This window comes from Acinonyx jubatus, chromosome B1 (assembly GCF_027475565.1).
Source record: "Acinonyx jubatus isolate Ajub_Pintada_27869175 chromosome B1, VMU_Ajub_asm_v1.0, whole genome shotgun sequence".
In the NCBI taxonomy this organism is placed as follows: domain Eukaryota; kingdom Metazoa; phylum Chordata; class Mammalia; order Carnivora; family Felidae; genus Acinonyx; species Acinonyx jubatus.
In genome coordinates, this window is record NC_069382.1 from 67,562,195 (window position 1) to 67,580,831 (window position 18,637).

General features: G+C 35.8%; 1 protein-coding gene across 2 annotated transcripts in view; it reads right to left on the reverse strand.

The window, feature by feature from the left end:
* Nucleotides 1-18,637, reverse strand: part of ETFDH (electron transfer flavoprotein dehydrogenase) — a 31,741-nt gene that overhangs the window by 6,262 nt on the left and 6,842 nt on the right. The window contains exons 2-9 of one of the 2 annotated variants that reach the window (XM_015063684.3): nucleotides 16,968-17,108; nucleotides 16,322-16,551; nucleotides 14,896-14,977; nucleotides 14,133-14,251; nucleotides 11,256-11,333; nucleotides 7,763-7,909; nucleotides 6,040-6,180; nucleotides 2,493-2,636 (exon numbers count right to left, since the gene is read on the reverse strand). In XM_015063684.3, coding sequence (XP_014919170.1) covers nucleotides 2,493-2,636; nucleotides 6,040-6,180; nucleotides 7,763-7,909; nucleotides 11,256-11,333; nucleotides 14,133-14,251; nucleotides 14,896-14,977; nucleotides 16,322-16,551; nucleotides 16,968-17,108 — 1,082 coding nt within the window. Of the gene's footprint in view, nucleotides 1-2,492; nucleotides 2,637-6,039; nucleotides 6,181-7,762; nucleotides 7,910-11,255; nucleotides 11,334-14,132; nucleotides 14,252-14,895; nucleotides 14,978-16,321; nucleotides 16,552-16,967; nucleotides 17,168-18,637 lie in introns of both variants that reach the window. The other variant, XM_053216773.1, reaches the window with a different exon arrangement.

Consider the following 18,637-nt stretch of genomic DNA (forward strand, 5'->3'; position numbering starts at 1 on the left):
CCTTGCCAACACTAAGTTTGATTTAAGAACCAGAAGACTGTGTGAATTTATAAAAGGGCATGGATTGTTAGTGCCAGTTCTTCCAAAATGGTGCTTAAGTGCGAAGAATAAAAATCTTATGGTCCAAGCAAAATGATTTTTATTTTTTTAATTTTTAAAAAATGTTTAGTTTTGAGAGAGAAAGAGCACAAATGGGGGAGGAGCAGAGAGAGAGAGAGAGAGAGAGAGAGAGAGAGAGAGAATCCGAAGCAGGCTCCAGGCTCTGAACTGTCAGTGCAGAGCCTGACGTAGGGCCTGAACCCATGAACTGTGAGATCATGACCTGAGCTGAAGTCAGAAGCTTAACTGACAGAGCCACCCAGGTGCCCCAAGCAAAATGGATTTTTAAATCCTGTGAGGATCTTACACTGTATGGGCAGTGTTACTGGCAGCTAGGTATCTGGTCAAGGAACTATGGACAGGAAAAGTTGCACTGGGAAAGGCTGTATTCTGGGACATGAAACCACAAGGTTGGAAACTCTCCAGAAAAGGTAAGTTTTAGTACAGACTAAAAAAAAAGAGAAATAAAAAGTCATGTACACAGAAACTACCTCATTTATAAAGAGAACAAACTGGTGATTGCCAGAGGGGAGGCAAGTGAGGGGAGGGCAAAATATGTGAAGTGGATTAAAAGGTACAAACTTCCAGTTATAAAATAAGTATGATTAAAAAAAAAAAAGGGGGTGGGGAAATCTTACCATATTTGTTAGCTCAAAATAAACAAAATTGAATTTTCCAAATTATTGCTTCTTAAGGTTCTTTAAAATTTTACTGGAAAAGTTTCTGAATCTTTAATTAAATCAGAAAATTTAAGTAAAATGTATGTGTGTGTGTGTGGTCAACTCTTCTCGCCAATCTAAAAAAAATAATCTGAGAGGCTGAAATACACAAGGTCATATGTTTTTAAATACAAATCTGATGATGTGCTATTAAATATACTGGAAACTTCATACTATAAAAATGAATTGACAGGTATTATGGACAATATGCAAAAGAGCTGAATGGGCTTGAACATAGTAATACAACTTAATAAATATTTGTTGCAAATGAATTACTACTCTAGAAACAAAATTATTCATGAGAATAATTCCATAGCAACAGGGACACTGTTATTTTAAGATTCTAATGATTATATTTATAATTTAGCTCTGATTTTACTGGACTTTATGAATTATTGTTACAGTAACAAATTATTTAGAACTTCATTTTATTTATTTATTTTTTTTTAACTTTTTTTTAAAAATTTTTTTTATTTTTGAGACAGAAAGAGACAGAGCATGAATGGGGGAGGGGCAGAGAGAGAAGGAGACACAGAATCGGAAGCAGGCTCCAGGCTCTGAGCCATCAGCCCAGAGCCTGACGCGGGGCTCGAACTCACGGACTGTGAGATTGTGACCTGAGCCGAAGTCAGACGCTCAACTACTGAGCCACCCAGGCGCCCCTAGAACTTCATTTTAAAGGTTAAGTTACTCATCCCCCATTTTCTTTTTTTTTTAAATTTTTTTATATTTATTTATTTTTGAGAGAGAGAGAGAGAGAGAGAGAGAGAGAGAGACAGAGGGTGAGCAGGGAAGGAGCAGAGAGAGAGGGAGACACAGAATCTGAAGCAGGCTCCAGGTTCTGAGCTGTCAGACAGAGCCCGACACAGGGATCAAACTCCCGAACCATGAGATCATGACCTGAGCCCAGTTGGATGCTCAACCAACTGAGCCACCCAGGCGCCCCTCCCCCCATTTTCTATTATCTGTTACTTTTACAACAGAATTAAAAAAAAAAATGTCCAATCTCTAAGATAGTTCTAGATTCCTAGAATATTAGAGACAGAAGGGATCATCTTCATTTTACACATGATCCCACAAAGCCAGAGAAGATATGTAACTTGCTTCAAATCACTTGGTATAGATTTTAGAGCTAATTTTTAAGATCATCTTACATGTTTAATATTTTTACAATAGTACTAACAGCTTTTATTACTGCTTATTTCATTGTTTATATATAATTAATACATTAACTGCATTTGGTAAGATTTATTTTGAACATATACTAAAATAGAACAATTCAGGGTAAAAGCTTGACAGAGGCCACCTAAAAGGCATGACTGTTACTAGGTAGTTGGGATTAATTAATTACCTTTGTGGAAAACTAAATCTGTCTTTGTTTCCTTGCTGCTAAGGAGTAATGGAAAATATCTTGGATCATATAGTTTTAATTTTCAGGTTAAAAACCAAGCAACCAACAAGAAGCCTATAAATTTATCTCAAGAAATCAATATATTCTTAAAACTAAACTCACAGTGTAATTTAATTTAAACTATGGTGTGACACAGTTTTATAAACACCAGATGCTCTGCTTAAAAGTTTCTTTCTATAATTTTCTATTCTTTATCTAAATTTGTTACATTATATTTTCAATGTTTACTTTATAATACAGAAATAAATAAAAAAATTTGTTACCTGAAAGCCACCTTCATTCAGAGCTCTGGCTCCATATGCAATTCTTTTTCCACCTTCCAATGTCGGCCGAATGCTGGGATGGTGTTTCCACCTCTGGAACTCTCTAAACGGGCTCAGATACGGATTCTGGTAGTCTAGACCAACCTTAAAATTTTTATATGTAAATTTAGTAAATTTATATACTTAGAAATTTTTATTTCAAATTATATCAAACTAAAGTGTGAGCAATATTTATGAGAAAGCATTAAGTTTCTTGTGCTCAATAATACTTGGAGAACTATAGGCAGTAACTCAAACCTAACTGAATAAAATCTGTTTCGAAAAGAAAGGGTAAACAAAAGGATACCATGTCTTTGTATTTGGCCAAACTTTAAAAATGTAGATAATGTTAATAAATCTTTGTGCTCTGTAAATAAAAGTTCAAATTAGAAAAGTATTTGTAGGTAAGTGGCTAACATTATGTTTCTACGAAAGGAGCTGTAATTATTTTTCATGTATCAATACCCACTCTGGTAATAAACTAATAAACTATATGTGGTGCTACTAAGGCACAAATGAAGAAACAGAATGTAATCATACTTAGAAAAAAAGAAGACAAGAAATATTAGAGGCTACATTTTACAAGGCATTATCAAAACGCTAAAATTAATACCCAAAACTTTTTTGCTCTCAAAAAATTAAGTCACTGGAATAACTATACAAAAATGATATACTGAACACTTGGCTATCTGTCAAAAAACACCAGTAATGCAAAAATTTAATGTATCACATACAAGTCTAATTATGACATTAAATTATAAAGTTGCGACCAACTGCAAGGCGCAGTAACTTTATTTTTTCCATTCCTTGCAAGGTTCAAGATGTAATTTACTGCAAAGACATAAGTGGCCAAAAGGGAGAAAATGCTTACATTTAAAAGTTATAGATTTTTTTGAGGAGAAGATGGCGGCGTAAGAGGACGCTGGGCTCACCGCGTCCTGTTGATCACTTGGATTCCACCTACACCTGCCTAAATAACCCAGAAAATCGCCAGAAGACTAGCAGAATGGATTCTCTGGAGCCAAGCATAGAGAGGTCCACGGAAGAGGATGACATGATATTATACATGGAAAATCTGATAGACTCCACCAGAAGTCTGCTAGAACTGATACATGAATTTAGCAAAGTTGCAGGATACAAAATCAATGTACAGAAATCAGTTGCATTCTTATACACTAATAATGAAGCAACAGAAAGACAAATAAAGAAACTGATCCCATTCACAATTGCACCAAGCATAAAATACCTAGGGATAAATCTAACCAAAGATGTAAAATATCTGTATGCTGAAAACTATAGAAAGCTTATGAAGGAAATTGAAGAAGATATAAAGAAATGGAAAAACATTCTGTGCTCATGGATTGGAAGAATATATATTATTAAAATGTCAATACTACCCAAAGCTATCTACACATTCAATGCAATCCCAATCAAAATTGCACCAGCATTCTTCTCGAAGCCAGAACAAGCAATCCTAAAATTTGTATGGAACCACAAAAGACCCCGAATAGCCAAAGTAATTTTGAAGAAGACCAAAGCGGGAGGCATCACAATCCCAGACTTTAGCCTCTACTACAAAGCTGTCATCATCAAGACAGCATGGTATTGGCACAAAAACAGACACATAGACCAATGGAATAGAATAGAAACCCCAGAACTAGACACACAAACGTATGGCCAACTAATCTTTGACAAAGCAGGAAAGAACATCCAATGGAAAAAAGACAGTCTCTTTAACAAATGGTGCTGGAAGAACTGGACAGCAACATGCAGAAGACTGAAACTAGACCATTCACACTTTCTCACACCATTCACAAAAATAAACTCAAAATGGATTAAGGACCTGAATGTGAGACAGGAAACCATCAAAACCCTAGAGGAGAAAGCAGGAAAAGACCTCTCTGACCTCAGTCATAGCAATTTCTTACTTGACACATCCCCAAAGGCAAGGGAATTAAAAGTAAAAATGAACTACTGGGACCTTATGAAGATAAAAAGCTTCTGCACAGCAAAGGAAACAACCAACAAAACTAAAAGGCAACCAACGGAATGGGAAAAGATATTTGCAAATGACATATCGGACAAAGGGCTAGTATCCAAAATCTATAAAGAGCTCACCAAACTCCACACCCGAAAAACAAATAACCCAGTGAAGAAATGGGCAGAAAACATGAATAGACACTTCTCTAAAGAAGACATCCGGATGGCCAACAGGCACATGAAAAGATGCCCAACGTCGCTCCTCATCAGGGAAATACAAATCAAAACCACACTCAGATATCACCTCACGCCAGTCAGAGTGGCCAAAATGAACAAATCAGGAGACTATAGATGCTGGAGAGGATGTGGAGAAACGGGAACCCTCTTGCACTGTTGGTGGAAATGCAAACTGATGCAGCCACTCTGGAAAAGAGTGTGGAGGTTCCTCAAAAAATTAAAAATAGACCTACCCTATGACCCAGCAATAGCACTGCTAGGAATTTACCCAAGGGATACAGGAGTGCTGATGCATAGGGGCACTTGTACCCCAATGTTTATAGCAGCACTCTCAACAATAGCCAAATTATGGAAAGACCTGAAATGTCCATCAACTGACGAATGGATAAAGAAACTGTGGTTTATATACACAATGGAGTACTACGTGGCAATAAGAAAGAATGAAATATGGCCCTTTGTAGCAACGTGGATGGAACTGGAGAGTGTGATGCTAAGTGAAATAAGCCATACAGAGAAAGACAGATACCATATGTTTTCACTCTTATGTGGATCCTGAGACACTTAACAGAAGACCATGGGGGAGGGGAAGGAAAAAAAAAACAACAAAAGAGGTTAGAGTGGGAGAGAGCCAAAGCATAAAGAGACTCTTAAAAACTGAGAACAAACAGGGTTGATGGGGGGTGGGAGGGAGGGGAGGGTGGGTGATGGGTATTGAGGAGGGCACCTTTTGGGATGAGCACTGGGTGTTGTATGGAAACCAAGTTGACAATAAATTTCATATATTGAAAAAATAAAATAAATAGATAAAAGTTATAGATTCAAACCCAGTGCTGCTTTCATTTTTAGTGACAGCATGCCTAAGTGGAAAATGGGCTTTGAAGTCACACAGACTCAGGTGTGAATCCTGCCTCTTGTCATTTAATGGGTGTATTTGAGAAAGTTGTTTAACTTGTTTGGACTTCAGTGTCCTGTCAGTAAAATAAGGACACACCTACTTCTTAGGATTATTATGAAACTTAGAATTCTCAGTGAAGCATCTAGCATAGTGTTGGGCATTTAGTAGCTATGATTCCTAAAGTATACATAAAGTATATTTATAGTGTTTAAAAAGCTATAGACTAATGCCAATAATAGCCACAAGCACTTTACAGACTGACAAAGTTAGAAAGGGACCTTTAAATGAAAAGCATTTTTTTTTTTAAAGTAAAAAGCATTTTACATGCTGCAGATATCATAACACTGATGATCCAATGACTCTAACAGAATTTTCCATATTGGGCATGTAACTTACCACAAAACCAAGAGCTACCAGAGGTTCACCTTCATTTAAATGGTAGAGGAAAGAGCCTCCATAAGTATGTCTGTCCAAGGGCCAACCAACAGTGTGATCTACTCTTCCAGGTTTCCACTTCTTTTCATCAATAATCCATAACTTAAAAAAAAAAAGTCCTAGAGTATTAAATATTTTCTATCACCACAATATATATAACATGCCAAGTTTTATGTCTTAGTTATGAAAGTTTCAAGTCAAAGACTGTAATACACAAAAAAAAGTAATACACTGAGAAACACAAAAAAAGTACTTCGCATATCAAAGAAAATTATATCAAAATGCAGCATGATAAACCGGACTAAAGGAAACAGGTCAGAAAAGTTATGAAGTCTATAGGAAACACCCTGAAGAGATGAGGAAAACTTCTGGGGTGCTGGTAATGTTCTGCATCTTGATCTGGCTGGTGGTTACATGGGTGTGTTCACCTTACAAGAATTACTTGAGCTGTACACTTAAGACCTGTTGCTTTACATATGTTATTCTTCAATAATACAGTTTATGCTTTCCTGCACTACCCCCCCAAATGAAAAAAATTGCTCATCTATTTTCAGAATGGTTAGTTTTAATTTTAAACAATTTCCATCTGAAATATTATTTAAAAATCAGATAACATTACGTGCTATCTGCAACCTACCAAAACAATTAAGCCTTTACTCACAATAAATCTAGTTATATATGGAATTTGAAACTTTCTGAGCTTTACCCTAAAAAAAATTAAACAAAAGGGTTATAATTAATCTTTTACACTCTAATAAGCACAAGGTTTGGGAAAACAGAGATCGGATAAACTGAGAATATATACAATACTTAACCTAATTAAATTTTAGGTTTCAAATCAATATACTACGGCTGAGTATGTATTTCACAAACTAAATTATCTTCACAGTGCAATTTTGAAGAAACAATTCTTGTAAGATGCGGTCACCCTACAAACAGCATATGGGTATCAGGTCAAATCTTATTAGGGCAGATGGCATTATAATGAAAAAAATTAATACTACAAGTATTTTTGGGGTGCCTGGGTGGGTCAGTTGGTTGAGCATCTGACTCTTGATTTTGGCTCACGTCATGATCTCACAGTTTATGAGTCCAAGCCCCACGCTGGGCTCTGCACTGACAGTGTGAAGCCTGCTTTGGGATTCTTTCTCTCTCTGCCCCTCCCCCATTCACTCCCTCTCTCGCCCCAAATAAATAAACTTAAAAAAAATATTTAAGTTCAAGACTTTGATTTCAAACAACATTTTTTAAAAAAAGTTTATTTAGTTATTTATTTTGAGAGAGAGAATACAAGCAGGGAAGGGGCAGAGAGAGAGAATCCCAAGCTGGCTCTAGGCTGTCAGTGGAGAGCCCAATGCAGGGCTCGATTCCATGAACTATGAGATCATGACCTGAGCTGAAACAGTCAGATCCTTAACCGAATGAGCCACCCAGGCACCCTTCAAGCAACATTTGATAAAACAATTACATGTAGATACAATTTAGATAATAATGGAATTTGATTAGCAGTGCTTTCTAGCCCCTTAAAAAATATCTGAAATCTTTTTAGTCATAATGAACATCTCAAGTCAAGGAAAAATATAACAACTATAAAATTATATCAATGTTATAAACTATATAACAATACAAACAAGTTTAAATTCCATATTTCAAAATGAAAATTACAAAAAACAAATCAGGATACCTCCTTGAGTCCAATTCCATAGGTTTGGGGATCACAGTTGGCTCTCAAATCAAACTTCTTATATAGTTGCTTGGCTAGATGTCCATGGCAACCCTCTGCAAAAATTGTAACTTTGGCATGTAATTCTAGTCCTCGCTCAAATGTTGTCTAAAAAACAAAAACGTTAAATTGCAACATTTGACAATTTAAAAAATATTCACATTCTAGTCAGTTTTTTTTAATATGAAATTTATCGTCAAATTGGTTTCCATACAACACCCAGCACTCATCCCAACAGGTGCCCTCCTCAATACCCATCACCTCCCCTCCCCTCCCTCCCACCCCCCATGAAACCTCAGTTTGTTCTCAGTTTTTAAGAGTCTCTTAGGTTTTGGCTTCCTCCCTGTCTAACCTTTTTTTTTTTTTTTCCTTCCCCTCCCCCATGGTCTTCTGTTAAGTTTCTCAGGATACACATAAGTGTGAAAACATATGGTATCTGTCTTTCTCTGTATGACTTATTTCACTCAGCATAACAACTCTCCAGTTGCATCCACGTTGCTACAAAGGGCCATATTTCATTCTTTCTCATTGCCAAGTGGTATTCCACTATGTATATAAACCACAATTTCTTCATCCATTCATCAGTTGTCTGGTCAGTTTTGAATTGAACCATGATTCAGGTATGGAAGAAACAGTACAAATACATAACCCTAGAAATAAAACTAGGTACTGCTGTAAGTGGAATCTAATTTAAAATGTTATAATATATCCTGTGTCTCTGTTGTATTTTTCTTTATAACTTCCAAAGTACCTGAATGAATGCATAAGAATTAAAAATGAAATAAAGCATGCTCCTGCTAAAAAAATTCTCTCCAAGTGAAAATAAAGTGAAAAGTGCAAAGCCATTTCCCCCTGCTCAATTTTCCAGTCCCATCATCTGAAGCAAAAAACACTATTAATAATTTTCTTGTGAATCATCCCAGAAAATTCCATGAATAAAAAATTATACAGAGCCTATTTATATCCTTCTAACACAATCATACCAAATATACTCTTTAGCTACTTGTTTTTCACTTTAATTATACTTGTCCTCTATTGTTCAATGTATATTATAAAACTGAAATTTTTTTCCAAGTAGAAAAAGAGCTACAATTAAAGTCTTTACTTCTTTTTTGCTCTATATATTTTGCACTTAACACCTACCATGATGTAGATACTCAATAAAGTTACTTAATAAAGGAATACAGAATAATCAGGAAAGTCTCTAATGAAGTATATCTTTTCTGATATTTCTCTATTCATTTTGCTTGCATGTATGTGTGTGTGCAGACATTCATACAGATAGTAGTTTTACACTGACAAACTGTTTTATAACTGCTTTCACATTAGTGATTTGTCTAAGGCAATATACACCAAATAAGGCATTCATTTTTAAAAAATATTTATTTATTTTGATGGAGAGAGAGAGCAAGCAGGGGCAGGGGCATAGAAAGGGAGAGAAAGAATCCCAAGCAGGCTCCGTGCTGTCAGCACAAAGCGTGATGTGGGGTTCGATCCCACAAACTGTGAGATCATGGCCTAGGCTGAAATCAAGAGTCTTGATAAAGTTAACTGACTGAGCCACCCAGGCGTCCTCCTATAGCATTCAGTTTTAATGCTTGAATAGAGTCCCCTAATTTTTTAAACAATTCTCAATAGTGGGACAATCACACCGTTCCAGTGTGTTTCACTATTATAAAGCATTTCTTACATGAATATACTTGGTGCTAAATATTTTCGGTCTGAATGGTAAGAATTATCTCATTAATTTAACAATAAATTAATTTCTTTGGTTACTAGAAATTCTGAACATCTTTCACATGCTTACTGGTAACTTTTTTTTCTTGAGCAATACTTACTAGTGTCATAATAATGCATACATGTATATAACACTTGCATACACATCCTATAAGTACTCTCACTCAGTACCTTTTTATTTTGTTCTTGTCTGCCTCCTTTTATTATACTTCATCCATAAACCATATTAACAATCTAGTATTTACAGTTTTACCCAAATACATAAGCATACACATATTCTGAGATACATACACACAAATTTTTTCGATTCTTGATTTATTCTACAAAAAATGAGATCATATAATACAAACTGTTCTGTATCTTTTCTCAATACTACTTCATGAAAATCTTTTCAAGTCACTGTACAGTTCAAATTTTTCTTTTCAAAGGCTGTATAGTAGTAGTCCATGTGGAAATACCATAGCTTATTCACCTGTTCTGCTAATGCATAATAACCATTAACTCTGTTTCCAGTTTATTTGTGATCAAAAACAATGTTTATAAAACATACACCCTCATATATATATATTCTTACAATACTGGTGCTGTGAGTGCAGAGCCCGCTTCCAATCCTATGTCTCTCTCTCTGCCCCTCCCTTGCACTCTCAAAAATAAGCATTAAAAACAAAAACAAAAACAAAAACAAAAAACTTCTTGGGCCCTAGTACAGGACACACTGAGTCCCAGACCTCATATAATTCTGATGAATCTGGTCAAACCCTTAGAAGAACAATGAAGTAGGTAAGACTCCAAAGCTTTGCCATTTGCTTATTTCTAGGCAGGAAGCAGTAAGAAACAGGAACATCTGCAGGGAGACTCAATACGAGATTCCCAATTCTGTTCAAGAATGGCAGACGGAAGGATAAATTCCAAATTAACAAATATTTATTGAGGACCTGATATTACCTGGTACTATACGGTAGGTACTGGAGTAACCCTCCATGATCTCTGCCCTCATGGAGCTTATGATCTAGTTGAGAAATTAAGACAATAAACACATAAATATGAATTGACAAATTAATTTATGGAGATGTTAATTTGTGTTTTGTCCTATTGTTACAGGAAAGCAACATGTTTTTTTTCCTTGTCCTTTCCAGGGAATCTTATGGATCCATCCCCTTAGAGCTTTTCTTTGCAAATTCAAAAATAAAAGTTATAAAAACCTGAAAACCAACCAGGATTATATCTGAATGAAAGGAAAGCAATCAGTTTAATATTTACCAAAAGATATTAAAATCATGTCAAAGACTCTATCAACATGACTGATAGTAATACAAATGACTCTTGTCCATAGAAATGAAAATTGTGGAAGTGGCAATGCAGTTTACTGATGACCTATACATGGGTATGTTTTTTGAATTCTCCTTGAACTGCTCACTGAGTCTGTCATTTATTAATGAGTAAAATAAAATCTGTCACATGTTTGTTTTATATTTGTATGAGTCATGTTTTTCTCTTTAAAAAAGTATTCTTAAACACATTATATCGACTTGTCTAAGTCATTTTTTAGTTCAAAAATGCTTCTGTATTTTTTAACAAGAGAAAAATTCCACATTAATCATATTCTAACACACACTATTAGCATACACTCTGTAACAAAACTAAATTATTGCATTTAAGTTGATTCTCTTTGTTTTGTTTGTCAGTTTGTTAAGCTCATAACTGTTAAGATGTTTACCTTTGGGGCACCATCCTTTTGTATCCCTACATCGTTAGTGGCAATCCCCTTTACACTACCATCTTCATGAAAAAGGACCTAAAATGAAAACATATTTTGTTATCACCTAGGATTCACAACCACCTTGAAAAGAAACAATAAACAGTCTTAGATTTTTAAGAAAGTGAGCATGTTCTCTAGATTACAGAAATAAAGGCTTTAAAACATTTAGGCAAAAAAAAAAAAAGACACATGTTTTAAAGATACTCCCTTCTAGCGTATAAAAGAACACAGCTCTAACAGTTGGAAATGAAAGAAATGCCACAACTTTTTGAAGAAAAGTGGTAAGCTACTACAGAGGTCACTAAAGAAACCAGTAACAATAAACAAAAAGCTCTCTGAAGAGATCAGATATCAAAAACACGTATACAGAACCTGAAATCAGGGCCTGTAACAAATGAAGACCATCAGTGTGGGTGGGAAGACAATAGTGTCAGGAAAGCCTCTGTTCCAAATGAGCTAAGACCCCCTCCCCCACCAAAACAAAACAAAACAAAACACCAAAGAAAATGAAACCACAAAACAAAACAGAAAGAGGCTCAAGACAGCCCAAAGGTGATCAAAGTTTATTTCTGGAGCAAGAAGGATTGGCAAAAACTGGTCAAAAGGGTAATTCTGAGGATGAGAAATAGCAATCAATCCTCTGTAACCCTTACTTGGCTTCCGATTCCCCTATGGGGAAAAATGCTCTTGAGAAAGGAAGTACAAAACGTACACTAGAATCACACACAAAGCACAGGTGTGAAAAGATGAAACAAGGATTAGCAGCAATGGATATGAAAAGAAAAACATATAAATATTTTATTTCTTACCCTAAAAATGAATCAACTGTAGAATGTGGCTTTGAACTAGAACTGAAGTCTGACTCAGAGTACAAAGAAACCCAACAAACAGATCATTAATCTATTGATGATGATCTTTAACGGACTGAGGAAAAGAAGAAAAGTGTAAGAGACTATGTGTATATGTGTGTGTCTGTTCACAAAAAGTAAAAATCATAGATTCTACAAAGTGTGACTTTTACACTGATCCCAGTCAAGAATATTTTAATCAGGAAAATGTAAAACCCCACATTTGGGTCTAAAAACCCAAATGCATATATATGAGCTGGGAAAACAAAAATTAGTATAGCACCAATTATAATACAGGGACTTACATGTTTTATTTGACTTACACATTGTAAGGGTAAAAACAAATTTAAAAAATTTTTGAGGGGCACTTGGGTGGCTCAGTCAGTTACGTGTCTGACTTTGGCTCAGGTCATGATCTCACAGCTTCGCTCGTGAATTCAAGTCCTGCATCGGGCTCTCTGCTGTCAGCACAGAGCTGGCTTTGGATCCTCTGTCCCCTTCTCTCTCTGCCCCTCCCCAGCTCATTTTCTCTCTCTGAATAAAAAAACTTAAAAAAATTTTTTTTTCAATTTTCCCTGAGGCCGAAAACAAAAGAACTCCCCTCCCCCTTCTGCCGATTCTTCCAATTCTTTCCTTTAGAAAACTTAGCTGTAAACCCTTTCTATGTCTCTCTGAGATATAGGAATGTTTTTAAAAGTCTTATTTAAGACTCCTGCCAGATCTGCATCTCAGAAACGTGTTTCTCCAAATATAGAGACATATTTGAAATGTGAACACCATGGAGAATGGTGTCCTATTTCCCTGTCTCTGTGGGAGTCTGGGCTAGGTGCTTGGTTCTAAGTTTTAACTTTCTGCTTGTCAAAACGATACAAGAAATTTTATTTTTCCTCTGGATAAAGACACTTAAACTATATGTAATGGATTGTATCTGTGTGGCTATGTGAGAGAATGATATTTCTTTCTGTTTTGGCAATCTCCCTAGCAGACTGCCTGTGACATGCATTGCAGTCTTGGTTTAATGGTCATTAAATAAAACTTTTTTTATAACTTATACAGATTTTTCTGGATTTGTAGGAGATTTTATTTTATCTATCTATCTATCTATCTATCTATCTATTTTTATTTATTTTGAAAGATAGAGAGCGTGAGTAGGGAAGGAGCAGAGAGAGGGGGAGAGAGAGAATCCCAGGCAGGCTCTGTACTGTGATCGCAGAGCCTGACGTGGGGCTCGAGCTTACAAACTTTGAGATCATGACTGGAGCAGAAATCAAGAGTCAGAGGCTTAACCAACTGAGCTACACAGGAGCCCCAGTAAAGGATTTTATTTTTAATCATTTCCCCAATAACACTCAGTGCGAATCAATAGTATGGTATGTTTGCCAAAAGAGTTATTTTGAGAGAAACAGAACAGATTCCAGAATGAAGAAGGCAACAGCTCTTCTCTTGAAGCAGTTTTTTCCTTTGGGGTGCCACTTTATAAAGAGGATAAAAAGGGAAGAATCTCAGGGCACTGAGGAATACCGAAGGAACTCAAACTATGTAACATTATGGTTGAAAGAACTGAGAATATTTAACCTAGGAAAGAAAAAACACCAGAGTGAAAGTGAGGAAGAAGAGAGGAGGGCATAATTATAATTGGAAAACTGTCCTTGGAAGAGGGCACAGATTTGTTCTATGGTGTGAAACAGAAGATATATTTCTATTCAATACAAGAGAGTATTATCAACAATCCAAACATCAGATAGAGATTATTTCACTCCTGATGGTGTTCAATTGTAAATTAGACAATCACTTGATGAAGGTACAAAATAAGGAATTCAAGTACTCCTTGGATTAGATCTTTTCACGATTCCTTCTAATCTTACAATTCTGAAATTCCATGGCTTTTCTAAAATATCTATTTCTTTACATTTGTACTATCCTTGGTTTATATTCAAAAGAAAAGAGATTCTTATAAATATTAAAACCAAAATAAAGCTGTACAAACCTCAGCAGCAGCATAACCAGGGTATACTTCAACACCAAGGGCTTCTGCTTGTTCTCCCATCCAGCTTACTAAATGTCCCAAGCGGACAATGTAATTGCCATGATTATTCATTGGAAGACCTACAAATATATGCTTATCAGTCTGACATTTTATGAATAAAATATCTAAATAAAATACACAAATGCTTAACTTAAAAATTCTAATCAATATAGGGGTGCCTGGGTGGCTCAGTTAGTTGAGTGGCCGACTTTGGCTCAGGTCATGATCTCACGGTTCATGAGTTTGAGCCCCATATTGGGCTTACTTCTGTCAGCACAGAGCCTGCTTCGGGTCCTCTGTCCCCCTCTCTCTCTGCCCCTTCCCCACTTGTGCTCTCTCTTCCAAAAAATAAATAAAACATTTAAAAAATTCTAATCAATGTATAATTTCTGTGTAAATATACACATTATCTAATGGTCATAATTTCATTTATTTTCTACAATTTTGGCAAAAATTCTAATCACTAAAATAAAAACAACATTACAACACTAAATTAAAATTCTGAGTGGCTTACAAGGCTATCTCAATTGTTCTAGACTAAAAGACAAAGAACCAGGTTCTATTCTTGTTTTACTACAAGTTAGCTATATAACTTTGGGTAAGTCCTTCAAATCTCTGGGCCTCAGTTTTTCTCATCTGTAAGAGGAAGGGATTTCACCAGATGAAATGTAGTTCCTTCCATGTATGGAATTCTAAGATACTACAAATATTTATCATACCTTACCTGGAAGAATTGGCACTGGAATTCTGTATTTCTCCGTTAAAATTCCAAATCTGTCTTCTGTTACGGGAGTGTTAAGTGGAGCCTGAAAACAAAAGAAGGAAAAAGAAGGAAATTTTTAGTTCATATTTGTAATGATAAATAGAAATAATAAAAAAAAACTGTCAAAGGGAAAGTGAACTACTTTCCTCACTTTTCTTTCATCATTTCCTTTAGAAAACTTGGAACTATAAATCCTCTTTGTCTCTTTGAGATGTTTAGGAATCTTTTTAGAACCTAAATAAGCCAGTTTTACATCCCAGAAATGTCTTTGTTGGGGGGGGGGCTTGGAGACATCTTGGACATGGCTTCCTGTCTCCCTCTCTCTGTGGGAGGTTAGCCTAGGTGCTTGCTCCAAGTTGTAACTTCCTGCTTGATGAAAACAGAAGAGAAGTTTTATTTTTCCTTTGGATACAGACAATTAACATGTATGTAATGGATTGTATCTGCTCAGTTGGGCTTAGAAAATCTTTTTCTAATATAATTGATACTATAGCAATTCAATGAGATCTATTTTTGATACAATATTGTAAAAAGGAAGTTAATTAGGTATAACTAAAGTATTTCTAGTTTAAAGGAGCTTGGTCTTTTATTTTAAAGTCTTTTCTTTAGTGTTTATTTTTGAGAGAGAGATCAGGAGAGTGTGCGAGAGCGAGGGACGGGCAGACAGTGAGGGAAACAGAGGATCCAAAGTGGGCTTTGCGCAGATAGCAGGCCGATGTGGGGCTTGAACTCACCATCCTGAGCCCAAGTCAGACACTTAACTGACTGAGTGAGTCACCCCAGTGCCCTGAGCTTGGTGTTTTAGAAAGAAAAACATAGATGAAATTTTTGGAATTCAATTTACTCCATACAGAAATAATACAGAAATCATATAATTTTTGACCTTTACAAAGCATATTCACAGGTAGTGAATATTCTAATGTTGGCAGATATAACATAACCCATCTTATAGAAGAAAAAACTAAGACATGTAAAGTGTAAGATTTTAACCAAGGTCCTACAAATTATGAAAGCAGTAAAACTAACACAGTTCTCTACGTATCATACCAGTGCCTTTTCTGCTTAGGTTATGAGAGGCCATATTAATTTCTTTCTTTAGACCATTTGGTTAGACTATCCTCTTTGGCTTTACATATTGCACTGTTCCAGGAAATTGACAGAAAGCTTTAATAAGAACAATGATATAAACACCTATGGAACAAGTTAGGAAATACCCTCAAAATCTGATAGGACTCAATTTTTTTCATTCTTTTTAAGTAAAAAAAATACCTATCTATAATAATCCTCTAAGAGGTAGAATTATGTGAAAAGGGTTTTCCATATTCTATAATTTGGAAATAGAGATAGAATAAAGATTATGCTTTGTATAAAAACCAATTTTTCATACTCCCTTCTCCTTCCAGTCTGGGAATAATTCTTCAAAAGCACGTGGATCCAGGCAGGCCCCTGAGAGAGTATGAGCTCCTATTTGAGCAGCTTTCTCTACGAGACACACACGGATGTCCTTTTCATGTTTAGTAGCCAGCTGCTTTAGACGGACTGCTGCAGAGAGTCCTGCGGGGCCTGCGCCAACGATAACTACATCTGCTTCTTCCGCAAACCTCTCCATGTTCACTCCTGGAAGGAAAAAATGTTTAAAAAAATACATGAAAATTCTGCGATGAACATGATCTGATAAAAATCACATACTGGGTTACAAATACTATACTGTACTAAGCATTACTTATAGAAATTGCCCCTCTGCTTTGCATGAAAATTATACTAAGTATATTACTGTATTAATTGGACGTTCTGTTAGGTTCTTTTCCAGTGTAGATCTTACTTTAGCTTCTAGAAGCCAACTTTCGCCTTTGGGATTTACTACTATAAACTTAGCAGATATTTGCTTATCTCAATATCAGTAAGTGATAGTGTTGGTAAAGCTATGAAATATTATTAGATGATTTTATACTATCATGAAAAATATTTCTCTCCACAAAACGATACAAAGTATCTAGAAAAGCCTCGACTCTTCTACAGAAATTATTACTTACCTTCCCATCGCTTGTCTTTATCCCGGGGATAAATAGTATAGTGGGTAGTAATTCGAGGTACAACAGAAGTTGAAGACCATCTTGTACCACACAGAGGTAGATAACTTTTCTTAATTTTTAAGGCATGAAAGCACTGATATGCTGCATGAAAATTATGAACATTATTATTTCTTTTTCAATTAGCTTTCCTCAGGAATAGGCTGAAAAAAACATTTTTTAAGAGAAAAAATTTCTAAGATTGGGAATCAGATCTGGTTTTTGTTAAATTTTCTATTAATTAGCCCTAAAACCTTAAACAAATCACTTAACCTTTCTAGATTTCAGTTTCCTCATCCAAAAAACGAAAGGGTCACTAGACGATGATTTTTATTTTTTTAACATGAAATTTATTGTCAAATTTGTTTCCATACAACACGCAGTGCTCATCCCAACAGGTACCCTCCTCAATGCCCATCACCCACTTTTCTGCCCCCCCCCCCCCATCAACCCTCAGTTTATTCTCAGTTTTTAAGAGTCTCTTATGGTTTGGCTCCCTCCCTAACTTTTTTTTTCCCCTTTCCCCTCCCCCATGGTCTTCTGTTAAGTGTCTCAGGATCCACGTAAGAGTGAAAACATATGGTATCTGTCTTTCTCTGTATGACTTATTTCACTTAGCATAATACTCTCCAGTTCCATCCACGTTGCTACAAAAGGCCAGATTTCATTCTTTCTCATTGCCAAGTACTATTCCATTGTGTATATAAACCACAATTTCTTTATCCGTTCATCAGTTGATGGACATTTAGGCTCTTTCCATAATTTGGCTATTATTGAGAGTGCTGCTATAAACATTGGGGTACAAGTGCCCCTATGCATCAGCACTCCTGTATCCCTTGGGTAAATTCCTAGCAGTGCTATTGCTGGGTCATAGGGTTGATCTATTTTTAATTTTTTGAGGAACCTCCACACTGTTTTCCAGAGTGGCTGCACCAGTTTGCATTCCCACCAACAGTGCAAGAGGGTTCCCATTTCTCTACATCCTCTCCAGCATCTATAGTCTCCTGATTTGTTCATTTTAGCCACTCTGACTGGCATGAGATGATTAAGGTAACTTTTTGATTTAAAATTGTATGATTCCATATGATGTCTTATATTTGGAAATCTGTGTTCATAATCTGACCATATCAGTACCGCATTCAATTAATAGTTAGGTCTATGTTGTTGAGCCATTAGTTGTGCATGTACTGAAACACACTATACTATTTCCTAGACGAACAATTAAAATTTTCTTCTTAACGTTTGTTTATTTTTGAGAGACAGAGAGAGACACAGCACAAGTGGGGTTGGGGCAGAGAGAGAGGGAGACACAGAATTGGAAGCAGGCTCCAGGCTCTGAGCTGTCAGCAGAGAGACCAACGTGGGGCTTGAATACATGAACTGAGAGATCATGACCTGAGCCTAAGCCGCAGTTGGATGCTTAACTGACTGAGGCATCCAGGTGCCCCAGGTGAACAATTTAGTTAGTTTCTCCTCATTAAAGTAATGTTTTCAAACTATAATATTTTAGAAGTATCTAATAAACTAATTTTTCAATATAGCTCATATCAAGCCTAACCTATAAATAGGATGACCATATAATTTATCAACTGGATACTTGTGAGAGTAACAAGGGGCAGTATTAATTATGCTGG